The 27,514-nt window shown below is 25.2% G+C and overlaps 1 protein-coding gene across 6 annotated transcripts; it reads left to right on the top strand.

The window, feature by feature from the left end:
- Positions 1-882: 882 nt before the first annotated feature.
- LOC122509850 (protein ECT2) lies at positions 883-27,191 on the top strand. 6 transcript variants are annotated; one of them, XM_043624125.1, is made up of 17 exons: positions 883-1,256; positions 9,349-9,559; positions 9,772-9,907; positions 13,653-13,862; positions 13,941-14,087; positions 14,221-15,318; positions 18,987-19,121; positions 19,394-19,643; positions 19,728-19,846; positions 19,975-20,371; positions 20,450-20,890; positions 21,210-21,364; positions 21,451-21,536; positions 21,974-22,066; positions 24,063-24,237; positions 24,695-24,813; positions 26,514-27,191. In XM_043624125.1, exons 1-17 carry the CDS (start codon positions 1,190-1,192, stop codon positions 26,554-26,556), a joined length of 3,882 nt encoding a protein of 1,293 aa, XP_043480060.1. In that variant the 5' UTR covers positions 883-1,189; the 3' UTR covers positions 26,557-27,191. The 6 variants fall into 6 exon arrangements, with proteins under 6 accessions (XP_043480060.1, XP_043480059.1, XP_043480063.1 ...); XM_043624124.1 differs by having other exon boundaries at positions 885-1,256; positions 19,719-19,846; positions 26,514-27,190; XM_043624127.1 differs by lacking the exon at positions 883-1,256 and adding an exon at positions 1,850-2,000 and having other exon boundaries at positions 19,719-19,846.
- The last annotated feature ends 323 nt before the right edge of the window (positions 27,192-27,514 follow it).

Raw genomic sequence — 27,514 nt, 5'->3', positions numbered from 1 at the left:
TGACGAGGAATTTTTTAAAAAAGTTTGAGGAATTGAACTTTTGAGAAGAATTTTATTACTTTTGAAGTTTTTGAAAATAATTGAATTTCTGCAATAATTTGTAACTTTTCCAAAATTCAATTTTTTTAAACTGTTTTTAACTAAAATTTTTCTATGGATCCATTAGTTTTATATATATATATATATATATAAAATGATCTAATTTCAAAAATAAAATTGCATTGTTTGCATAAATTTAGAGGTTAGTAATTCTAACCTAAAAATCAATAAATCATAATTTTTGCTTATAAAAATATTAAATACATATATATTAATATCGCTAGATATTATTTTTTATATAAACTTAAAAAATTTTATTCAATTGTTACTCAAATTGGGGAAAGAATATTAAAACTTACCAAAGTGACAGCCACCGGTCGCAAAGGGTAAAACAAAACAAAGCGAGTTATTTAAATTAGCTTCTTTTGTATGGAAATATTAAAAATGTTTAATAAACACCAAACGCACACCTGTGTATTATAAAAGAGCATAAATTAGAAATACAAACAATAAAAATACACATTGGGAAATCGAACGTTTTTTAACAAAGTAACACAGAAATTTAATACTTACAATATTGTACCGAAAATTCTAGCATTTTCTCGAATTTCCCGTTTTTTAACAATTCGTGATTTAAATTTCGCCGCACAGTTTCCAGGGCAATGTCACGTGATCAAGAATTGACCAAGATCAAGCTTTCCACGTGATCTTTGATTTGGATTTTCAGCGAATGGCAGAGCTTATTCCGGTCTTTTTCGAACGTTTTTGTGTGAGTGAAATAAAAGTTGTTTAACCGCTTTAAGAATGACGAGGATAGAGAATTATTCTCTCCCGCAAAAAGGTATGTTCGCATGAGTGAGACAAACATAAACGGAAACTGTGCGAGGGAGAGAGAAAATACACACAGGCACACAGCTTAGATCAGACAGTCACGAATGTAATCGACAGACGAGGGTAGTTATATACAAAAAAAAAGAAGTGGTGTTTTGGATTATACTAATGTGTGCGTGTTTTCACGTTTTGTGCCTTTTATCCCAAATGTATAAACTTATGAAAAATTCTTAGACATATGTCTATTGGAATTAAAGACAGTGCGAATCGCGCTGTAAGAAGACAAACAAGAGGACCGATGTTGTAACAAACGGCCAAAATGGAAGAGAGAAGCGTTCATAGCAGTATCAGCGATATAAATAGTGAAGAGGCGGTTAGAACTGAACGTAAGGATTATAAATTCTTTTCTCCGTCTTTTTAGCATAAAAAATGCAGGGAAAATAAATATCATCAGTTTTGAATTTAGACCTGCTGTTTCTGTTTTTCTTCTTTAGTTAAAAAGGCGCGAGCACCTGTCGGTATTTCCTCTCTTAATTTTAATCATTTTAATTCACTTTTCTCATTTTTCCCCTCTATTAAACAGGTTAAATTTTCCAATTCCCGAATATCAACTTTCGCCCTATTTTTCAGTAATGTTTGCTATTTTACAGTAAGTTTTTTCAAGAAAAACCTTCGCGTCCTTATAAACTTGGCCTTGACATCGGCTCTGAGTCTGAATTACGTCAGAGTAAAACTGTTTTCTTTCTTATAAAAAAAAACTGTAGATCATTTTCTACATTTTCACACTCGTTTTATTTCACGAGTTTATTTTGCAGTCTAAATAAAAATTTTTAATTTGATTCCAAATTTTATGTATGAACTTTGGATATTTGTCTGTTGACAAAGAATTTTCTTTTAAGTACAAAATTACTGTTGACAGTTGATTTATCAAAGATCCTTATCTTTGCCTGACGCTCATTCACAGTGCTGCTAGTTGCAATTTTTGCTCAACACCTTGACAGTTTTAATCAAAGTGCACGTGTAATTCAAGTGCTCAATTATCTTGTACTAGTTAAGAACATTTTAAATATTGTGCAAATAGATTGTTTTTCCTTTTAAATCAGCTGGAAAATAAAGGATGCTCAATACTGGTTAGTTTTTATTTTGATTATAATTCATGACGACAGGTATTCTCGAATTTTAAGTTTAACAAGGAATTATCATTTATTCTATAATGATTCTAATAGAGTGTATATTTAATATCTATTACGTGTATTTGTAATTCAGTTTTATTTACTAATTACTTGAAAAGTTTACTTTCAAAACGATTGTTTAAATTGATAAATATGTAAAAATAATTTCGTACCTTTCGAACATAACCTATATTTGAGTGAAAAATTGTGTACATTTTGGAGTTTATTTATTATTTAGATGTAATTTACTGTCAAAGTATTTTTGTTTACTAATATATTTATGTTTGTACTATATGTAATAATAATATAGTGGATATATAGTATTACAATAAGTATATTATAGTTGTATTTGTTTATAACCTCTTGTATACTTTATTCGATTTTCGAGTGCAAAATATTTTGTTTTCATTTTCCTAATTTAGATTTATGTACATAAAAAGGCAAAATATCAGACATTTAATAATTTTATCTGTAAATGACAGATAATAGATTCTTTAAATGCCACCCTATTTTTTACTGTCAGAAATTTTTTTTCTCGAAGCTAAAAAACGGTTTTGTTGACGAAATAAGTTTTATTGACAGCTTATTAATAGTCTACTCAATTTCCTGGACTATCACTATAATTATTATTACTATTTCTATTACTATTGCTATTTTTATTACTATTTATATTTCTATTACTATTTCTATTCTTATTACTATTTCCAGGGTTGCCACAGGTCAGGGATTTTAATTAAAGTACTGGAAAAAATTAAATTTTTAGAATTCATAAGAGTATTCTGAATTTTGGTGTCTTTTTGTATGCCTATTATAAACTATGAAATTACTACGAAATCTAATACAAAACCTTCAATTTTTTCTATTTCTGACAATAATTTCTTTTTAAATAACTTATATTTTCAAAAACTATTAATCTTTATAGATAATAATTTTCTTCTCAAAAATTCAATTATTTTCAAAAATTTTAATAAAATTCTTGTAAAAATTTCAATTGTTATCAAAAATTTTCCGCAATTCAATGATTTTCAATATCTATTAATTTAATAAAATTTATCAAAAGAATTCAATTATTTAAAAAACATTTTGTTAAAATACTAAGAAAACATTAAATTATTTCCATAAATAATAAAAATCTCACAGGAATTCAACTATTTACAAATTTTTTATAAATTTCTTCGCAATCATTCAATTATTTTTATAAATAATACAACTTTTTACAGTCAAAAATAATAAAATTTTTATTTCAGTTAAAATTTTAGATTATAATTGAATATTAAAAGCATTATAGTGTAAATTTTTAGAAATAACCGAGGGGTGAACAACTCTCATTCAGGGCGTACGAAGAATATATTCCCAACAAGGAATACTTGAGAATACTAAGAATATTTGGGAATACTTCAGAATATTTCGGAATATGGAATACTCAGAATAGTTAGACAAATGTAAGAATATGTTTGAATATACGTGAGAATATTGAAGAATATGTTTGACTATAAAGGAATATGCCGAGGAATATATGAATATGTTCGAAAATATAAGATTATTATATATAATATTTAGAAAAATTATAGAATATTAGTCAATGTTTCTTGAAAAAAAAATATTAAGAAAAAGCGGAATTTATTTAAAATACCCTTTCATGTAAAACCGGGGTAAAATCTTATAAACTTTGAAAATATGCTTTGCTTCTGATTTTTATTTTATCTTTAAAAACTCTAATTTATTCTTTTAATTATATTTTTGAGTGTCATACCCCTCGCAAAATTATTAAAAATAAGTCTTAGAACTGATGTTTTCGTAAACTGTCAATCCTTTGACGTATTTGCAGTCATATAAAGTTAGTACCTTACCCAGGGTGGTCACAAGTTTCAGTTTATCAATTTCCCTGACAATTTACTGACATTAAAATTATTTTTTATTATAAAATATTTTTACAGGAAAATATGAAAGTTTACAGAAAACGAGTAAAATTTATGAATTTTAATAATTTATAAAAATTACAATTGAGGGGACGGATTCTAAAAGGGGATACGCGTGGATTGTCACGTATAACTATTGACCAATAGTGCGATTTTCAAACATTTTCAATTTTCAAATTTAATGACACAAATTTATACACAATGAAAATGCGCATCTTTTTTCTTTAAGAAATAAATTTATATCTTTTTTAGTTTATGAAATAATAAGAAAAAACTAAATTTTTGAAAACCAAAAAATTTAAATGTTTTACGTCTTTAACTCGTGCTGGCGTTTTTTATTTTTCATATTTTGTAATCAAACAAAAACGAACTTACAGATTAAGACTTCCTGAAACCAACTATACTTTTAAAACTACAAAATCTTAATTAATAAAAAGTTTATTAATTTTTTCGAAAGACGTTGCAAAAAACGTGTTTTTCCAACTTTCAACGCTTCGTTTATCGAGGAAATTTTAAGGTACAAAAAACTTCCAGTGACAAAGTTTTTCATTACTATACGGACAAGTTTTCTGTAAAATTTTATTAACATGATATGAATGCTTACAAAGTTATTAATGTTTAAAGCGTATGGTGCGTCAGATTTCTCGCGCCTCGAACACATTGAGTCCCAAGGTGTTCGTTTGCAACGCGTTGAAAATGTGTTTGTCAATTAATATTGAATATTAATATTATTAATTAATATTCACAGTAAATAAAATTTAATAAAATTTATTTTTAACATAAATGTTTTATTTTGTTATATATAAAAAACTCAACTACAATAATATTTCTTGTATTTAACTTTCTTGTTTTATTTAGTTTAAGGCTTCCACTCTTTGTCAAAATGATCTCATTTACTACATTTCATGTTTTTAAAATAATTATTAAAAAACTCCTGTCCGTTTGGAGAAAGATATCGTACTTAACTTTTTACATCATTCATTTTGATTCAATTTTGAAAGCGGAAGGATTTTGTAATCTATAGTTTTCAAAAGTATTTATACTTGATTCTGGTAAATACTGAATTGCGTAGCTTTCACTGATTTTAACATTTTTCGGGATTATTACTTCTTGGTCCGGTTCTTGACCAAGATGGCCATAATGTTTTCTCAATTGTGATAAAAAAATCTCGAAATCCTGGGAAAATTGTATTGGGTTTTTCCGAACCCTTTTTTTTGCAGTCAACGGTCGCGGCAGCCGCGACCCATCTGGATACCATATTTTACTTAGAATGAAAACAAATCACAAGTTTGAGGAAAATAGCATTTAAAAAAGGGTTACTTCCTCGAAAAGTGCACATGATAACCAAAAAAATTCTATTTTATGAAAATGTCTGACAAAATACAGATATAAATAAAATAAAAATACTTCCTCTATGAGAGAGCAATATGTTTTAACGACAATATAGAATATAGAAAATATAGAATTATTGTACAAATTATTTTGCAATATTTTTTAAAAAAATATTTCTTATATTATGTTTTTTACTTAGAATACATGTTAAAATAAATAAACTGATGCTACTTTTATATAAAGTTAGCCAAATCGTCATAATCTCATAGTTAAATATTATTTAAAAATAATTACTTTGATAGCAAAAAACTAGTCAATAACTAAAATAATAATATTTTTACTATTCTTAATCAACAATTATTAGTTTAATTAACATTTAAATTAATGTCAAAATAACTGTGCATTAATTATTTGTATGTCAGTCAATTTTAACTATCTTCAGACGATTTTGGCTAATTATTATTAGTTACTTTTTAATAATAAATAATCGTTTTTATCTAAACTGCGATTCCAAAAGTTATCTGTGACTTCATTAAAAATTGTATTTTTTTTAAGTAAACAAATGAATAAACTAAAATAGTCTTAATCTGTTACAAACGAACACCTTGGGACTCAATGTGTTCGAGGCGCGAGAAATCTGACGCACCATACGCTTTAAACATTAATAACTTTGTAAGCATTCATATCATGTTAATAAAATTTTACAGAAAACTTGTCCGTATAGTAATGAAAAACTTTGTCACTGGAAGTTTTTTGTACCTTAAAATTTCCTCGATAAACGAAGCGTTGAAAGTTGGAAAAACACATTTTTTGCAACGTCTTTCAAAAAAATTAATAAACTTTTTATTAATTAAGATTTTGTAGTTTTAAAAGTATAGTTGGTTTCAGGAAGTCTTAATCTGTAAGTTCGTTTTTGTTTGATTACAAAATATGAAAAATCAAAAACGCCAGCACGAGTTAAAGACGCAAAACATTTAAATTTTTTGGTTTTCAAAAATTTAGTTTTTTCTCATTATTTCATAAACTAAAAAAGATATAAATTTATTTCTTAAAGAAAAAAGATGCGCATTTTCATTCTCTACAAACTTCAGTAATTCAAATTGCAATTTGTAATAGTTTCAAAAATTGACCTAGTGGACAAAACTTAAACGCGTGAATCCACGCGTATCCCCTTTTAGAATCCGTCCCCTCAATTATAACCCTACCTGAATTCAATTATTTTCTATAATTTTCAACTAAACTTCATATCTAAATCAATTATTTTAAATAATTTTACGATAGTTCTTCTAGAATAATTCAATTATTTAAATACAAAACTCAATTTCTTATAACTGTCCATGTTTTTTCTTTAGTTATAAAGGTATAATATTTTCAAAAAACTAATAAAGAAATACTTACAATTAATTTTTTAAATATTTTAAAATAATTTTTGAAAGAAAATAGTTTTCTTATTTATATGCAATTGAAAAATTTCCAAACAATTGAAATGTGGTAAAATCTTTTAAAGATGATTGCATTTCTTAAAAGAATTTTTGTTTAATTTAAAGAAAACTAATTAATTTTTTGATGAATTTAAATTAAAAATTTTTAACATAATTTTTTTCTCCAAAATGTTAAAAGTAATTCTAAAAAGTTATTATTTTTGTATGTATTTGAATTTTTGGAATGTGTATTTAAAAATACTAAAAATATTGAATTTAAAAAAATTTTTAAATTAGAAGCTAAATTTGTTTTTAAATTTATATTTAAAGATTTTTCATTAACTCTTTTGATAATTAGTTAATTTCAATTAAATTTTACAAAATTTCAATTATTCAAAATTTTTTTAATTGTATATTTCATGATCCCCAAGTTTTGAACGTTCAAATGAACGAAATATTTTTTATTGAAGATATTTTAATAAATTACTTATCACAAACAAATTTTTAAAACTGAAATATTTACGTTTAGAAACTCAGTAATTAATTTTTTGGATAGTAACGCAAAATAATTGCAATAAAAATTTAATTTGGAGAAGAAATAAATAAATTTCGTTCATTTGAACGTTCAGAACTTTAGGTTCTTTATATTTCGAAAATTTTAATAGAAAAATGATTCAAAAATAATTTTTGAAAGATTTGTTTATAGTTATTTTTCGCACTATAAAAATCGAAATGAGTTTTTTGTTGCAATATTTGAAAGAAAAGTTTTGAAGTTTTTGAAAGTAATTCGAAAAGAATATCATTTTTCTTAATTTCCATGACTAAACATTTTTTTCCTGTCATTTCCCTGACTTTACTGACATGCGGTCTCCCTGCGTTAACAAATAAAATAAAGGCTTTATTTATTGATGAGAACGCACACCAATCGTCCTCATGTATTGCATTTTCCCTTGCAATAATTGACTCTGTTTTTTAACTCGAGTATCGAAACAGCAGAGAATTTTGAATTTCCGGAGACTTTACGAGTATAAATTTAAAATGACAAATGTAAAAATATGTTACAGTTTTCTTGAAACTGTTGTTATTGCTCGTTAATATTATAGAATATGTCAAAATATTGGAGATTACTTAGGAATATATGGGAATATATAGGGAATATTTAAGAATATAAGTGAATACTGAGAATATTAAAGAATATCAGTGAATACTGAGAATATTGAATATATGCTGGAAAACATGGGAATACCCATAGAATAGATGTGAATATCTACCGAGTGTACGAGGAATATCGAAGTTGTTCACCCCTCGGAAATAACTGAATTTTCAAAAGGTTTGAAACTAAAATCTTTGAAAACTTGAATTTTTCATACATTTAACTAACAATTCTGTAGAATTAAGTTTTTTGAAAAAGTTTGAATTTTTTTTAAGTTATTAAAATTTTTATTTTATAAATATATTTAATTGAAAAATTTCCGAATAATCAAAATTTCGTATAATTGAATTGTAAACAAATGAATTTGAAAATTCTCAAGAAACTTTTGCAAAAATTATTAAAAATAATTGATAATTGATTTCTTTTGAAGAATTTTAATAAAACTTTTGAAAACAAAATTACATTTTTCGAAGAATTTATTTAAAATTGTATTAAAAATAATTGAAATTCTGTAAAGAATTTTATTCTTTATGAAAATAATATTGAATTCTTGCAACGAATTTTATTACATTTTTTTTTTAATTTCATTATTTGTAACATGTAATTGAACTCTTGCAAAAAAATTTTGAAATTAATTACATTTTTCTTTTGAGTATCTAATTATTTTTAGAGTGAATCAGAATATTCTTTTGGGCCAGGGAAAAAGTCAAAATTTGTTCTGGAAATCAGGGAAAAAGAAAATTAACTTTTTGTTGCAATCCTGATTTCTATTACTATTACTATTTCTATAATTCGAATTTCCTCGATAAATTCTTATCTATAAATATACAAATTTTTTTTCGTTCGATGAATTTCTAAATCCCAAATGTAAATATCGGAAAGTGTCCATAAAACATTTGGAATCATTCCGTATTTTGTTATCAATAAGATAACAAGAATTTACAACTCTTGAGTTTTATACATTTTATATATCTACCTTTTAGTGAATGTCATTTTACAGCTGTTTTCACTTAGTGGTAAATTCAACTGCACTTGTAATTAAATTAAAGTGAGAATTTTATATTTCCCATCCTCATTTATTTTGTAAATTAATATTTCTACTCTCGTTACGCATATTCAGTAGGTTTTTTCCCAGAATTTGTCATAAAATACTTTTGTGACAAAAAATAAACTTTGTATTTTCTACATTTTGCTGTAGGAATACCGTTTTAATTGTACTAAAAATTCTTAATTATGTTTTTGTTATTTTTTTCCTTTCGCGGAAGGAAACAATTCAGTTTCATCACTTTTAATTATTTTCTCGTTTATTGTCTTGTTTTTTTTCTTACATGTATAATTTAAACTAAACAAACGTTATGAAACATTTGAACATTTGAAATTTTTTTCAAATGTTCAAATGTTTCATAACGTTTGTTTAGTTTAAAAGAATTATTTTGATTCTCTTTGATGGTGGATTTTGATTTTCTTTTTTCTTTTTGTAGCTTTAAAAATTCCACGTAAGAAGAGAATATGTCTGGTTGGTGCAGCAAGTGAGGATCCATCGCTTGGAGCTGCTGCTCAACAATTCAGCGTACCAGTGTTAAAATCTCAAACCGGAATAGAACATATAGAAGATACCGCCTATTGCACTTATTTTATTTTAAAAGATTTCGAAGGTTATGAATATGATGTGTTGCACAAGAGTGCCCACAGGTGAGATTTTATTTTACAATTAAATTGACTTCGGGAATTTAATCCTGAATTCCTTCAGGAATTTGCATTTCAAATTTTTAACATAATTTCGGATATTTCATTTATTACTATTAAGATATTCAGATTTAGCTATATATTAATAATAGCTGTATCTAATAGATAATTCGAAATTGTTTCCAATTAACAATTTGGATTTGAATTCTTTTTTGCAGAATATTGGGACCAACAGCTCTCCTACAGTTGGCAGAAAAGAAGGAATCGTTACCAAGTAATAATCGACCAATGTACACTCAAGCAATGACTGGGACAGTGGTTGTGTTTACTGGTTTCCGAAAGAAAGATGAGTTGGTAAGAAGAAAAGCAAATCCCAGGGATCACAGTTAGTCCCCTTTTCTACCTAATCCACTTCTTTTCTCTTTCTTTTCCTCTTTTTTATCTCCTTAAATTAATAAAATCCTCCTAAAACTAAAATCTCATGATTTTTGCTGCTTGAGGAGGATTTTCGACCATTCCCCCCCCCTTTTTTTTAACTTTTGTGAAGTATTTACAATTTTTATAATCTACGATTTAGAAGAAAGAATTTTTTTCCAACCAAATTTTTAGGTAGTTTCGCTTGAAAAATTTGTAATATATTTTTCTCGTCAAATTTTATTATTTTTTGTGCAAAATATATATTTTTTTCTTCAATCATTGATTGTGAACGTTGTAAACTTCACCGACCTTTTTTTCTTTATAGAAAAACTACCATTTTTCTTTAAGTACAGGATTGCCATAGGTCAGGAAATTCAAGGAAAAGTCGGGGAATTTTATCAAAAATACTGTTTGTTTGGGGCCGTACACATAATACGTCACGCGTCTAGGGGGAGGGAGGGGGTCTGAGAATTGTGACTAAGTGTGACATGGGGGGGGGGGTGAACTCATGTGTTACGTCACGATCTTTTAAATTCAAAGATAATAAGAAATTATATGTGACAATGTCACTTTTTCTAAATAAAACAAGTTAAAAATGGTTTGAACTATTTAATATCTATTATGTATCTGTTTAACATCTATTGGCATATTATTTATAATATGATAAATAATATCCCGTGTAGAAAAATCCCTATTATGGACAAATTAGGGAATGAAACACACGGCCCGACCTGGGCCAGATCGGGGCGACGATCAAATGTGGATTTCCTGATCAGGGCCATATCGGGCCGTGTGTTTCATTCCCTAATATGGAAGGCCCGATCAGTCCCTGATCCGGACCATAGCGAAATTTCTACACGGGATATTCTCTTAATTTGAATCAGTTAAAAATCATGGTTTTAACTGTCAATCAGCAGTGACTGACTTTTTGCTTCTGAATCAGTTAAAAATAAATGAAAAATTATCCACAAAACACCGAAATTTTTCTAAATATTGTATATTAAAGATTTGCTTGCATAAGTCAAAAAATTTACTTGCAAAGTTTATTTTAAAATTGTGTAAAGATTTAAATTTCTCACTCCAATAAATGTCTATCGTCAAATTTTCTTAAAAATATAGCTTGAAACTTTCCTGAACATTTGAATTGCATTTTCGACTATACTTTCGTGAAAATCTTCCTGAAAATTTAACTTAAATTTTCGGAAAAGTTTCCCGCTAAACATTTATTGAAGTGGGATATTTAAATCTTTACACAATTTTAACTAAACTTTGCATTTAAATATTTCGAAGCTTGCGAGTAAATCTTTAGTAAATTTTTAGGAAAGTTTCGGTGCTATGTAGGTAGTTAAACGTGACTAATTGAATCAATCAAAAACAATTGTATTGAAACATCAGTTATTTTCAACTAATTGTCAGAAAAAAATATTACTATTTGAATTAGTGACTGATTTTTTGCTTCTAAATCAGATATTCTTAACTGATTCAATAATTTAGAGTGTAAGATATAATATACATATATATTGTCCAATGTATAAAATTTACAGTGAAATTTACGTGTGTAACGTGACGTAGGCGGGAGGGGGGGTTCAAGATTTGTGACGAAGTGTGACATAGGGGGAGGGAGGGGTTAAAAATGGTCAAAAATCGCGTGACGTATTATGTGTATGGCCCCTTTTATAAACTTTGATTCAACTATCATAAAATAATTACTTTCAAATTATTTAGCGAATAATTTTACTTAAAAATTCCAAAAATAACATAATTTTAAATACTACAATTATTATTAGTAGTATAATTAGTAGAATTAGTAGAATTACAATTTTTCTAAATAATTAACTTTTAAAAGGTTTTAAATTGAAGTTTTAGAAAATTTGAATTTGAATTTAATAATTTTAATAATTTTACTTAAAAATTCCAATCACAATTTAATTTTAGAAGAATCGCCTTTCAAAACTTTTTAAATAATTGAACTTTAAAAGTTTGAAATTGAAGATTTAGAAAATTTGAATTTGAGATTAATAATTTTAGGTACTTGCAAATTCAAAAAATAATTTAATTTTAGTAGAATTACAGTCTTTATAAATAATTCAATTTCAAAAGGTTTCAAATTTAAATTTCAGAAAATTTAAATTTTCAATTAATAATTTTATTAATTTGACTTTAAGAATTTCAAAAATAATTAAATTTTAGTAGAGATCTGATTAAAATTTGTGTAAATTATTCAATTTTAAAAGATTTTAAATTGAACTTTTATAGAATTTAAATTTAAAATGAACAATTTTAATAATTTTACTTAAAAATTCAAAAATAATTAAATTTTAGTAGAGATCTGATTAAAATTTTTATAAATTATTCAATTTTAAAAGATTTTAAATTGAACTATTATAGAATTTAAATTTAAAATTAACAATTTTACTTAAAAATTTAAAAATTAATTTAATTTTAATAAAGTTGTGTTTAAAATTGTTATAAATAATGGAATTTTAAATAGTTTCAAATTGAAGTTTTAAAAAAATTGAATTTTAATTTAATAATTTTAGCAGAGTTGCGTTTAAAATTTTGTATAAATAATTAAATTTTAAAAAGTTTCAAATTTGAATTTAATAAAATTTTAAATACAAATTCTGAAAAAATTAGTTTTTTGAAAGATTTTTATTCACATTTTTTTAAATTGGTCAAAAATGATTAAAAATGTCTGGGAAAAACAAAATCAAATTTTTATGGCAATCCAAATTTTTACCTCTACGGATTTGGGAAAATTTTCGTTTTTTTGCAAATTAAAAATCTTTTTTTATTATTTTCTCAGATATTTTAAACTTAGAGACATTCTTTTGCACTAGGTAACGAATTCATGAAATTTTCTTTGATCGTCGTACAATTCTTTATTGAAAATTGTGGTTTAAAGAGTAAATTTTACTACTTCAGAAGTAAATATTTCTAATTTTTATAAAAAAAAATTTTTTCTTTAGAAATAATAAAAATTATTCTGTAAATAATGATTTTTAATAGCTTATTTTACTATTTTTGGGTGAAAATTTTATTATGTCCGAAGTAATTATTGATCATTTTTACGATTATTTACTTCGGGTACAGTATTCATAAGATTTAAAAAATAGTTTTTTTGGGGGAATGGTTAGTAAGTCCGATGTTAATTTTACTGTAACTCACTTACAATATAGTAAAATTAATCGAATTTTAAAATAAAGTAGCGTTGTAATAAAAATTTTTATTCCAATTTTAGAAAAATTACAGACTAAAAAAAATATTGATAAAGAAAAATAATATTTGACAGAAAAAATTATATAAAAGAATCTGATTTAAGAAAGCTGGAATTAAAAGATGATCCTAAAGTTCTGAACGTTCAAGTGAGCGAAATTTATTTATTTCTTCTTCAAATTAAGTTTTTATTACAATAATTTTTCGTCACGCATAAAAAAAATTAATTATAGTTTCTAAATGTAGAATATAAGTTCTTAACTTTTGTTACAATCAAAAATTTTAATACAAAATATTTCGTTCATTTGAACGTTCAAAACTTGTGGATTATATTTAAAAAAATCTTTTTAAACATTAAAATCTTTTTTACCTAAAATTAGGTATAGGAAAAAATTACTGTGATCCCTGAAACACTATTTTTTATTTTAATCTAAAATCAGTTAAAATAAGGTGACTTTTCTTTTAGACGAAACTTATCAATATGATTCACAACATGGGGGGAAGTATTCGAAAAGAAATGGGCGCAAAAGTTACCCACCTTATCGCAAATTGTTGTGGAGGTGAAAAATATAGGTACGCCGTTACGTTTCGGGTTCCTATTATGTCATCGAACTGGGTAACTGCCCTTTGGGATATGAAAGATGAAGTTACCTGTTATGGTACCAATGAAGAATTAGTAAGTCGATTTTATTTAAAAAAATATATATATAGAAACAAGATTCATTTATTGATATTAAATTAAATTTTTTTCTAGATTTCAGCGTGTAAATTGAAGCCATTTTACGGGGCGAAGGTTTGCTTTTTCGGTTTTCCTGAGGAAGAGAAGAAGCACATGTGTGAAGTTCTCCAACAACAAGGTGGAGAACCCACAGAAATTGACGATCCAAACTGCACTCACGTGGTATGTTAATTTAAAAATCCTTTAAATTTTTTGTGCTTTATTTTTCAAAACAAAAAAAGAACTCACTACTGTTTTGCTTGTGACACGCTTTGTTTTTTTTTAAAGTAACATTCTTAGTTTCTCGCATTATTAGGTGAACGACTTAGGCAAGAATCAGTGCAGCATAACCGACAGTGCGAACAACACGCTACCATACTTTAAGAATTCTTGCTATTCTCTTCAGACTCCTCTTCGTAAATCGAAAAACGAGCCCCACTCCTTTATTTATTACGATCCATCCTCAAGTATCAATTATTCAGATAACGAACTGACTGACATTGATTTCAATTCAGATCCAGATAATCGTGATATTTTATTCTCAAGTTCATTTGCAAGTAATTTCGAATATTCACACGATTCAATTTCATTAAATAACGATTCGGCAATCTGTATGAATTTCAAAGCGAGTCATTTGAATATTTCCGAGAAATCATTTCTCATTTTTGAATGTCTTCGCGCTAAAATTGAATCCAAACTCGATGTATCGTCATTGTCAAATATTTCACAAAGTATCAAAGATTCTGGTTTTTCTTCACTTTGTGAAATATCATTGAGACCAATGTCAACAAATTCATACGATATGGAAATTGATGAGTCGAGTTTCTACGAGAAAATGAGTATCGAAAATGAAAATGTCGATGATTTTGATTTTATTACTTATCGTTCACAAACGGATTTCACTAATTGCGTTGATAACAATAATAATAAAACCGATTTATCGCGACGTTACATGAAATGGAGAAAATCAAGATCGTCATTCACAATTACAAAAACAGTAAAATCGCGTAAATTTGCAAAAACAAAATTTCAATCCAAACCGAAAGTTAATAAAAATCGTAAACGTTATTTAAAGGAGAAAAATAATTCGGCTATTTTAACACAGGGGAATAAGAAATTACAGAATTCTTTGAGATTAAATAATTCATTGTTCGCGAAAATATGTAATGTCGTTATACCCGCAACTTTTAAACAATACATGCCAGTCAGTCCATTACATCAGGCGTTAGATAAAAATTTATCAAAACAGAAATATACTCCTCTACCTGTTCCTGAAAAAATTGCTGTTATCAAATCGAATGCAAATTTTAATCGTGATAGAAAGATCGCGAGTCAATATTCATCATCTACTCCCTTTAATCGACGCTCTGCTAAAGCTGAACGATCCAGGAAGGATACGCAGCCATTTCTTGTGGTACTTTTTTTTTTACTTTTTATGTTTTTTAACGTTAGAAAATGCAGGGTTGCTACGGTTCTAGAAAATTGGGAATTGTCACGGAATTTTCTTTTAGTCACAAAAAAACCCTTTTTTTAGACTTTTTAAACTTCACAGCAAAAAATGTTTATGTGGAATAGCTACAAATTTCACTATATTTGCAAAATTTTTAGTTATTTCAGTTAAAACTTTTGCTGTTTTAGAGCAACTTATCAATGTTGGAGTTGAAGTTTTTTTCCCGTATTAAAAATTTTTGTATAAAAGGTAATAAATATAAAATAACGATTTTTAATAGAAAATATTAATATTTAGGAAGTAATTTTTGTATAAAAATTATTTAAATCTTCTTCGAAAGTAGTACAGTTGGTTATTGAAAATTATTATTTCAAGAATAAATTTTACTGCTTCATCTGAAGTGAAGATTTTTAATTTTTTCTATAAAGAAAGAAAATTTTTTTTGGAAATTGTTAGTAATTTATTCCGGAAGTAATAAATTTTAATAGCAAATTTTACTATTTTTAAAAAAAATTTTACTAATTTTTACTGAAATTAACTTTAGATTTGGTCAAATTCATGCGCGGAATTTTATAAATAAAGAAGCGTTGTAAAGAAAAATTTCATTCAAGATTCAGAAAAATTGCCGACTATGGAAAGAGATAATAAAAGTATCAATAATTTATTACCAAAAATAAATAAATATTAAGTGTACAATTATTTTTATGGTAATTTTTTGTTTGAATTTTTATTTTTCTTAAAAATTGATAGATTTTGAAATTTAAGGGTAATTTTGTGGACAATATTTTTTTTAACTACAAAAAAATTGCCGAATAAGGAATTTGATTTTTACTAATTTTTAAGCAATTTTTTAAAAATTGTTTTTCAAATGCTAGAAAATACTATTTGATCTTTAAAATTAATATAAATTGGAAATCATTCAATTCTTGCGAAGTATTTAACAAAAAATTTGAAAATTATTGAATTATTTCTAGAAATGTTATTATAATTCTATTGAAAAAAATTGAATTCTTCCAAATAATTTTATTTTTAAATAATTGAATTCTTCCAAAGAATGTTAAAAAAATAGATTAAAATAATTTAATTCTTGTCAAGAATTTTATTAAAATTTTTGAAAATAGGTAATTAAAAATATTTTTTTTTTAAATTGATAGATTTTGAATTTCATGAGTAATTTTGTAGAAAATGAATTTTAAAATTATTGTATTGGAAGTAATTGAATCTTTCGAGAAATTTTATTAAAATTGTATTAAAAATAATTTAATTGTCCCAAATAAATTTTATTACTTATGTAAATAATCGAATTCTTTCAAAGAATGTTAAAATAATTTTTTGAAATAATTTAGTTATTTGTGACAAGAATTTTATTAAAATATTTTGAAAAAAATTGAATTGTTTTGAAGAATTTATTTGAATTTTTGGAAAATAAAAATTATTTTTAATAATTTTAATTAAAATTTTAAAAGTAGGTATGTAATTGAATTTTATGAAGAATTTCTTTTAAGTTTTAAAAATAATCGTGTTTATTAATAATTGTAATTAATAATTTTATTATTTTATTAAAATATTTTTGATAGAAAATTAAATTCTTAAAAATTTTATCAGACTTTTTGGAAATAATTAAAGTCTTTTGAAGAATTTCTTTAAATTTCTTAAAAATAATGTAGTTTTTAATAATACTAATTCGAAGTTTTGAAAATATTGAAATTTACAAAGAATTTTATAAAGACTTTTAATAATTTAATTTTTTAGAAAAGTTTAATTAAAATTGTATTAAAAATAATTGAATTCCATAGAAGAATTTTATTATTTATAAAAATAATTTAATTCTATCGAAGAATTTTACAATTTATAGAAATAATTGAATTGTTTTGAAGAATTTTATCAAAATTTCAGAAATTAATTGAATTCTTTCGAAAAGTTTTATTCAAAATTTTCAAAAATAATTGAATCCTTTTGTGAAATTTTATTAAAATTGTTTTGTATTAATTGAATATCTGCGAACAATTTTACTATTTATGAAAATAATTGATTTTATTTTCTGACCATTGAATTCCTCACAAGAAAATTAATTTAAAAATAATTCTACGGATTATTTAGAATATTTTCTTGGTGTAGTTAAAAAACGATGTATCCTCTTCTTATTAAGACGGAATAATAAAATTAGTTGATTTAACAAGACTTTCAGTAAAATTACCTGAATTTTGTAAAATTTACATAGGAAAACCTTTTTTTCTACATTATTTATCGCAGTCTACCTTGTAAAATGAATATTATTTTCTTTTGTCTCCGAAAACAAAATAGATACTTCGCATTAATGTAATTTCCTCTATTTGCTCTTGTCTATAATTAGAAATGACTAATAATTAATTTGTTAAACTGATTATAATTAATTAAATTGAATTTATCATTTTTTTAAGTAACAGGATAACAAATTCATTTCGACATATATTATAATTTTTTTATATTATATTTGGTCATGAAATTTGAAAAAATAATGTTCTGAAAAATCTTTAAAATTTATGGAATTTTGAAATTTTCAGAACCGTAGCAACCCTGAAAATCGAATCTTTTTTTTGTGAATTTTAAGGAATAAGGTTTTATATTATGTTTATTTTTTCTATATTTATTTCACGTTTCTTTTTTTTTCTGTTTATTTCACGTGGTGAATATTGTCATTTTTGTTCGAATGCTGTACTGTGAATTGTTGTGTCACACGTTGAGGTCGAATTTGTCACTATTATTCCTAATAAATCATGTCCCATTCTAATCGGTATTGATTTCAGTTTTTTCGTCGTCATTTCAAAAATCGTGTAGTATTTTCTGTCTCGTAGTTTATTCTCCCTGCGTACATTATTTTTAAATGTTTCATTTTTTAATGCATGCTAATTCAAATTTTTCTGTTGGTTGCTGTAATTGAATTTTTTTATTAGCAACTAATAACAAAACATGGAAACTATTTTTTGACTCATTTATTTACAGAAATAAGATTCTTTTTTTCTCTTTAACTCAGTTTTTTTTATATATTTCTAAAGTTTCAAACGTTCAAACGAACGACGATGTCTTTTTTACGTCTAATTTGTATTTTTTTATAAAGAAAAATATTTGGAATATTAAAAAAATTCTTAAGGTTGATTAATTAAATTCTTAACTAAATGTTCAAATTTAATTATTTTTTTCTCTTTTACTCAGTTTTTTGATATTTCTAAACTATCGAACGTTTAAACGAATGACGATATTTTTTTTATACTTGCACTTTATATTGTTTCATAAACAAAATTATTTGGAATATTAAAAAAATTCTGAAGGTTAATTAATTTTTCTTTCCTTCTAATTCGTATTTTTCCCTAAAAAAAATAATTTGGAATATTAAAAAAGTTCTTAGTGTTAATTAAATTCTTATCTAACTAAATGTTTTAATTTTAATTTTTTAGTAATTTTTTTTAGTAATTTTGTAAAAATATTTGAATAAGAAAAAAATTTCGTTTATTTAAGAGTTCAAAACTTTGGAAAATCGTTTTTTTTTTCGTAAATATTTTGTACGTCTCACGTAAATTGTTTCATTGTTAACTGTTTTTCTTTTTTAGAAAAAGATAAGAATAAAAAAAATTGTTTTGTTTCGTTATCAACAGGTTGTAGACGAATCCAACGTTAACGCGTTACCTGATCTGGCATCAGTTAGAGCTCACATAGTTAAGGCCGAGTGGTTTTGGACGTCTGTACAAAATGAAGGCGCAGCTGATGAAAGAGAATACCTCTTTGAGGACGTGAGTTAATTATTTTAGACAAATCATTATTTTACTATTTTAATTTATTTTATTTTAACTTATTATTTTATTTTAATTCATTATTTTACTATTTTAATTTACTATTATATGTTTTTTTTACTTTAAAAGTTATTATTTTAGTATTTTAGTTTTCTCTTTTAGAATTTTAATTTTTTCTTTACCAAAAACAACAAAAAGCATCTTTACTAAAATTAGAAAAAATCCAAAAACATTTTTCATCTTTACTTAATGTTATCAATTTTTCTTCTCAGTACTTGGAGTCTGTTATGTCGCCTTCAGTTTCGGCGCGAAGGGACAGTCAACAGGCAGCAACGCCGAGCACTGCATCAACAAGAAGAAAACGCAAAAGACTTGCGGAAACAATATCTAGTCTTGTACAAAATGGTACAGATTCGCCAGCAGTACATAAAAGGCGATCGAGTATCAGTGATGCTGGACATTTAAGTGTCAGTGGGAGTTTTCTCGATTGTACGACAAGTCCTGAAAAACAACTCTTAGATGGTAAAAAAAACAAAAGAATTAAATTTTTTTTCATACCTCATTTTCTTCTTTTTATTACACGTTTGTAATGTACAGATATTCCAGAAGTTGAAGCTGTCAACACTGAAGCAGCAAGAAAGAATCTTTCGCCTAGATATCAAGTGTTTTTGGAACTCGTTCAAACCGAATCGAATTATGTCGGGATCCTCAATACAATTATGAACGTAAGATTCTTGTTTTCAATTTTTCTATATATTTATTTATTTATTTTCTACTAATAAGTAGAAAATAAAACAAGTGAATACTTGTTGAAGTTTAATTTATTCAAGTCGCTTGTAATTTTTGATTTCAGTTATTTAAATCCCCCTTGGAAGTTTTAATAGACACCAGTGGAGAATTGTTAAATAGTACAGAGGTGAAAATTATTTTCGATAATTTCCCACCAATTTATGATGTGCATAAGAAAATATTGGAAATGTTGCGCGAAATCGCAGCGAACTGGACGGAGGAAGTTAGTATAGGAAATATATTTTTAAAATGTGCCCGAGAATTATTGACGGCATATCCTCCGTACGTGAATTTCTTTGAGAATACAAAGGAAATGTTGGACCAGTGCGATCAAAATAAGCCGAGATTTCATGCCTTTCTTAAAGTTTGCCAAACCAAACCCGAATGCGGAAGACAAAGTTTAAAAGAATTATTGATAAAACCAGTGCAGAGATTACCTAGTATTAGTTTATTATTAAATGGTAATTCACAATCTTTTATTTTTGTTATTATTTTATAATTTGTTAGATAAATAAATTAAATTTTGTCTTTCTTTTCAGATATTCTTAAGCACACGAATAAAAATAATCCGGATCACGGTGCCTTGGAACATGCGATTAGCAGTATTAAGGAAGTGATGACCTATATAAATGAGGATAAACGAAAAACGGAAGGCCAGTTAGTTATGTTTGATATATTCAACGAAATCGATAATTGCCCCCCTCATTTAGTGTCTTCGCATAGATCATTCATTGGTAAATGCGAGGTAATGGAATTAAGTGAGGGCTTAAGTGGTCGTGGTGATCATTTAGTTCTTTTCTTATTCACCGACACTTTGGAAATTTGTAAAAAGAGATCGAAAGCTTTCAATTCTTTAAAAAGTCCAAATACAGTGAACGGTCTTCATTCTGCAAAATTAAGTCAAGGAAAACCGTACAAACATATCAGGATGCTTTCTCTTAGTACAATAAAGAAAGTCGTCGACATTCGAGAAACTGATGGTAAATTTCAAATTTTTACTTTATAAAATTTCTATTTCTTGTTTCTCTTATTCGCTTCTTGTTCGATTTTCTTTTAGATTTTTTTTTCTTGTCCGATTTTCTTCTCGTGTTCGATTAGTTTTCTTTTCTTACTCGTCACTTCTTATTTAATCAAAAGATTTTCTTTTCTCGACCGATATTCTTCTCTTTTTCTCCTTCTTTATTTTCTTATTCGTTAATTCTAATTTAATTGAAAAAAATTTTAGATAATTTTTTCGAATGTTTTTTCATGTTTCTCGTTTAGAAAATCGAAAGGAAATGAAACAAATTTATTTTACAGAGTGCCATAAAGTATTTGCGTTGATGGTTCGAAGTAATCAAGAATTAAAGGAGAAATTATTTTCCTTTACAATTACAGACGAAGAAGTGAACAAAACAAATTATTTACGAACTCTTTGTCGACAAATGGCGAATACAGTTTGTAAACCAGATGCGGTATGTCTAAAAATAGTACTTTTTGCAATTTTTTTTGGTAATTTTTACCTATTCAAGATTTAAAATTGTAATATTTTCTTCTCCAGGATACATTTCTAATCAGTCTTGATTCGCATCAGTTGGAAATCGATACTAGTGACGTTGCATTAGGAACATTAAGTAAAGCATTTAAGTAAGTTATGGAAATTTAAATACTATTTCAACTAATTAAAATTAATTACATTAAAATAAAAATAAATAACTAGGAAATATTTCTCTTAAAAATATTACGATTATTTCGTATAATTTATGTATATTTCTTCTTTTTTTTCTATCAAGTCTTTATCTTTTTTTTCTTTTCTTTTAGAATGTTTTCTTTTTCTAAAAATTCTTATTCTAAATGTAGAAATAATGTAGAATAGAAATAAATATTTTTATTTCTAATTAGGAAGTTTTTAAAAGATTTTTTTTAAAAGAATTTTTTAAATTTGCAATTTTTGTAATTTTTCAGATTTCTAATAACTTTTTTTAATATTAGAACTATCAATTTTTGATGTATGTAACTTATTTAAAAAAAAATTGTTGCATGTATTTAGAAGAATAATGCGTCGACAAACCATTTGGTTACAGGAGTCTATTTCATAATTTTTACCTGGAGTATATGGACCCGTATGTGTTCCTACTCAATAGCATGTGTGAAACCACATTTAATGTTCCACTGCCGTCAGTTTTTGCACCAGGCTAATTCTAATTTTCTTTTTTTAATTAGCTTCATTATTCCTTCTTGTGCTTTTTCTTATTAAAAAAACATCTTAATATTTCATTTTACGTCACTTAAATTCTATTTTAAGTAAAATAACAATTTTTTTCTATTTATAATTTTTATAGTCTCATATTTTCCTCTTTTTTCTTTGGTTTCTTCAAAAATGTCTGTTTCTGTGTTCCCGAATGTGTCTGTATATGAAATTTTTCAAATTTGCCGCAAAATCCTTATTTGTGAATAACTTTCCTTCTTGTATTAATTATAATTTCAATTTTTATTAACTTTTTTTTGAGATTTAATATTCTGATTGAGACTTTTAGGTGTGATTTTAATCTCTGGGTAAAATTTGTTTTTAATTTCTTTGTTTTCGTTCTTTTTTTTCAGGGTTGCCACAGATTAGGGAATTTAGGGAAAAGTCAGGGAAAGAAAAATTGATTAGGAGAATTAGGGAAAAGTCTGTGAATTTTAATTAAATTTATTTAAAATAAATTTAATTTTTAAAGGACTTTCACATTCTTATTATTTTTAAATTAATTTTACGAAAATTGGATTATTCGAAAATTTTTCAAAGTAAACTTTCTTTTTTTTATACTGAAAATAATTTAAGAGTAATAATAGAAATTTCTAGAAATAATCCAAGAAGATTTCAAATTGAACTTAATTTTTGAAAATTAGAATTTTGAATAGTTTTAATTTAAAATTCTGAAGGTTTTTTTGGAATTTTGTAGTTGGAAAATTTTATATCTTAATTCTTCTGAAATTATTTGAATTTTTAAATATATACATATGTATTTAATTGAGAATTTTTTGAAAGATTGGAATTTCGTAAAATTTAGTTACAAACAAGTGAATTTCATAAATATTTTAGAACTTTTTTTTTCTTTCAATTATTAAATTCTTAAGGAACTTTCTCAAAAATAGTTAAAAATAATTGATTTACAGACAAATTTTAGTTGAAAAATAATTATTAAAAATTAATTAGCGAATAATTTTACTTGAAAAGTCCAAAATTAATTGAATTTTAGAAAATTTACGTTTAAAATTTTTATAAATAACTAAATTTTAAAAAGGATTCAAATTTAAATTTTAACTAATTTTAATTAAAAATTCCGAAGAAGTTAGTTTTTTGACAAATTTTTGAAATTAATTAAATTATAAAAAAAAAGTTTAAAATTCAATTCGGTTTCATTCAATTTTACAAAAATTCGATTATTCGACAATTTTTCAATTAAGTGAACTTTTTTCTGTATTATAATAATTGAATAATTGAATTTTTAAAGAAATTTATCAAAAGTATTGTAAATATGCAATTCACTTAGCAAAGAATTTTAGTTAAAAATTCGAGAATAATTAAAATTTCGTAAAATTTAATTGCAAACAAGTGGATTTCATAAATATTTTAGTTGTACTTTTTTTTGAGTTAATTGAATTCTCTCTCAGACATTATTTAAAATGATAATTGATTTAGAGATGAATCTTAGTTGGAATTTGAAAGTTTAGAAAATTTGAATTTTAAAGAAATTTATTAAAATTTTTTTAAAAATTTAGGTTTTTTTAAATTTAGCAAAAAAAGTCTTTTTTCCGGGAAAAATTCATAATTCTCTCTGGAAATTAAAAAAAAGTCAAGGAAAAATAAAATCAAATTTTTGTGGCAATCCTGTAATTATATTTTTATTCTGATTAACATTTTTCAGTTTTTTTATCTCTGTTTTTAATCTCTGGGTAAAATTTCTCCTAACTTTTTTTTATTCCAATTGTTTTTCAATTTTTTTTCTTTTACTTTTTTATTATTCTATTTTTCTTTAGGGATAAGAAAAGGGTTTATTTTTTATTTATAAATTAAAAACCGAAAAGGAAGAAAAGTTTTGTTGTCGCATTTGTTCGTTATTGTTTTGTTTTTGTTGGGTTTTTAATATTATGATGTAAATAATAATTCTTTTTTTCTGTTCTGCTTAGGTTTGCATCGCGTACGAGAATGAAAGTTGGTCGTGCTTTTAGTTTTAACAAAACCCCAAGTAAATTGAAGAGGGCAATGTCGACAATGATGTCGCCATTTGGATCAACACACAGCCTTACACCAGCAAGTCAGCAACTTGCTCAAATGAGACTGGCGAGTTGCAATAATATTAACGTTAGTTCCAATTTTTTCGAATAATCTATTTTTGATAGTTGTTAAATTTTCGAATCTTAAATTTCGACTTTTAACTATGTATATGCAAAGTGCTTTAAACTTTTTGATATCATATTTATTAATCTGTGATTACAGTGTCTTGCTTTTTTAAAAAAGAATAGATGATAGTAACTTGGTAATTTAATAATAAAATAATTGATAGTAATTGATAAATTAATAATGAATTGATAATAAATTGATAATTAATTGATAATGAATTGATAATTAGTTAATTAATTGATACAATAATAATTAAAAAACAAAAAATTGTGCAAGCTCCTAGGACTTTATCTGTAGACGTAAGTATGTCTGAAATATTGCGTTTAGATTTTTCCTCTGTTCTCCCTTAAGTTTTAGTTTGTAAACTATTTTTTAATTTTAATTTAACATGCAAATAATAAAGAAAAATTTTTTTCAGGAACTTGGCAATGGCGGTCCGGGTTCGCAAAGTAGAGATGAAGTTTTAGTGGCACCAATGTCGGTACAACCGACACGAAAGGCAAAGTGCAGCACACTCAGTATGGCTTCACTTCGAAGGTTGTAATAATGTATTTTCAGAAACTACGCTCCTTCCTTTCGCTTCCATTGCTCAAGCATTTCCTATAATTTCCGCTTTCCCCCTCGCCTGCTACCAATTTTTTTTTTCACATCCTCCTCCGCATATAAACTTGATTAAAAATAATATCCCACATTCGCAAGATTCAATTCTCTTTTCAATATTTACCTGATGGATCGAAGAATCTCAAAAACTAGTCTTACCTATTCTTACGAAAAAAAAGAAAAAACGAAAACTTCATCGGTCAGAAGTTAATTTATTTAAAAAGAAATTTTTTTGTTTTTTTTTGTCTTTTGTTTCCTTTTTTTTGCAAAGGGTAAAAGTTATAATTATATATTTGAGGGAAATTAATATTTCCTCGTGAATTTTTAAATAATTTACCAAAAAAGAAAATAATGGTAAAAATGAATCTTGCTGAAAGTGGAATAAGGATTTTTTTTTTTTTTGAACTGAGAGAGAGAGAGAGAGAAATTATGTATATGAGAGAAAATACTCAAAGTTTGATTTACGAATGAGGAGCATCGACTATAAAAGAGAGAGAAACAAAAAAAATATGTAAATCTATATGTGATTTTTCATGAATGAGTATTATATTTTTAGAGAGTCGTTTTTTGGTGCTTCTTTTTGCACTCCTTATTCATTATTTCCGTTTCCAGAAAAATTTATTTATTGAAATCGATTTTCTCCTTTTTTTTGTGTTGTCCGTTTCTTCATTTTGCTTTCGGAAAATTTCATTTTCAACTATTTCTAGTTTTTTTCAACACTTGGAGAAAATTTTCTTCTTTCTTTCCGAAAGTTTCCTAATTTTTAAATAACCATTTTTCATAAATAACATTATTTATTTTTAGAATATTATCACATTCGCAGTTTTTTCAATCAGCATAATTAATTTATAAGTATTGCTTTCGTTTTTCTGCTTTACTACCATTTTTTTTGGTTGTATATTTAACATTGTGACTGACGGCAACTTTTGGTTGTCTATGTAACTTATGTTCGCTGGCGACGCTCGACTGTTAATTGTATATCTCTGAGAAAGAATAAGCCTATAGTACACGAACGTACGTTAAACAAATTTGTATTATAGTTCTATATACAATTATATTGCTCACAATATATTGTCGATTGAAAAATTTATTTAAAAAAAGAGAAAATGAAAAAAAAATGTTTGCTTAGTTTCGATAACAACGAACTTTTTTGATTATAATTGTTTAAAAAAAATGTGAACTACATAGTAACAATTTGGAAATCAATTCAAATTGAATATTAATTTCAATCTTTTTAATTTAAATTTTTAAAATCTAATTTCAACATATTTGAATTAAATTGTTTGAAATTTTTATTCCTTCATGAGCCTTCATTTTAAAAAATTAATTGTGGCTTTAAAAAGTTGATTGTTTCAAAATTCTAAATATAATTGAAATTGAAACTAAATTTTATGTTTTCTTTTCCTTGATTAATGAACTTGTTCTTCTGCTTCTATCTCTACTTCTTTTTTTTATATTTTCTCTCCTTCTTTCTTTTCTTTTTTCCTTTTTCTTATTTTTCTTCTTCTCAATTTCATCAATTTCGTTGTGTTTATTGTCCCTTGTCATAATTAATCAAAATATTGACGAGCTTTGCTGTGACTAATTTTAATTCAATTAGTACTTTTATACTTTAATTTTCTCTTTGTCCCCAATAGAAACTGTTCCGAAGAAATAATTCCAGACGATTCTGATCTTTAAGAGGAAAAAAATGACAAAGCATAATTCAACGTAAAATACAAATTATTGTCAATATTATTGTCAAGAAATGGAAAATTGCATTTCTTTTCTACTCTTGAGGAAGAAAAGTTTCAGTGCCAGAAACAAGATTAAAAAAAAAAAAAATTGGAATTGTGAATAAGAAACTTGCCTGTTAAAATTTTTTCTTGCGATTATTATCCATTAAGTCATTAATCTGTATTTACTACAATTAGTTTTTGGGAGAATTTTTTGTACAGAAAAAAGATTCTTTATTGTGCGATGATGAAAGTTGATAATTTTAGTCTCAGGGAGAGTCCAAGAGAAAAAAAAGCGAGAAAAAGAGAGAGAGTGCAGTTAATTTATTATAGTTCTCACTTAATAAAAATTGCTCCAAAAATAAAAATTCGAACAAAAAAGAATAAAAAAATAAATAAATTTCCAGTGGCTCAAATTTTGTATAGATGTATTTTGACAAAAAGTGATATTTTATATATAAAGGAAAATTTTTGATGTTTCTAAATTATGTTTACAAAAATTAAAACAAATATTTAACTCAAAAATTTTGTAAGAGAATTTTACAAGAACAGCGAAAAAAAATCTAATTTTAAAAGTATTTGGAATAACTTTGAATGAAATTTGAATTAAATAATTTTTTGTGGAAAATAATAATGTTTATGGAATATTATGTTAACAAAATTATTATTGAAAATAATATATGAAATATCTTAATAATAGTAACTATTATTATTAATAATTATATACTTGTAATTTTAGTAAGTTTATATTGTACATTAAAATTTTTAGAATTTAGCAAATAAAATTAAGAAATGTAAATAATTTATTGATATGTAGACTGAAGTTTATAGTACATATGCAAATTATTATGTAAACTTGGTATTTTTTATTGTGTTAACGAATCCTTAGTTTTTAATTTTCTTTGAAATTACTGTAAAAATCT

Source organism: Leptopilina heterotoma, unplaced genomic scaffold (genome assembly GCF_015476425.1).
Source record: "Leptopilina heterotoma isolate Lh14 unplaced genomic scaffold, ASM1547642v1 Lhet_63, whole genome shotgun sequence".
Classification (NCBI taxonomy): Eukaryota; Metazoa; Arthropoda; class Insecta; order Hymenoptera; family Figitidae; genus Leptopilina; species Leptopilina heterotoma.
The sequence above is the reverse complement of the archived record's forward strand: the minus strand, read 5'-3'. Positions and strand labels throughout refer to the sequence as shown.

What these genes read in the sequence shown, in the direction of transcription:
- LOC122509850 (XM_043624124.1), top strand. Translation starts at nt 1,190, where the DNA reads ATGGAAGAGAGAAGCGTTCATAGCAGTATCAGCGATATAAATAGTGAA. An exon ending in TCCGAAAGAAAGATGAGTTG is followed by an intron (nt 9,908 to 13,652) that starts GTAAGAAGAAAA and finishes CTTTTCTTTTAG; the next exon opens with ACGAAACTTATCAATATGAT. An exon ending in ATACGCAGCCATTTCTTGTG is followed by an intron (nt 15,319 to 18,986) that starts GTACTTTTTTTT and finishes CGTTATCAACAG; the next exon opens with GTTGTAGACGAATCCAACGT.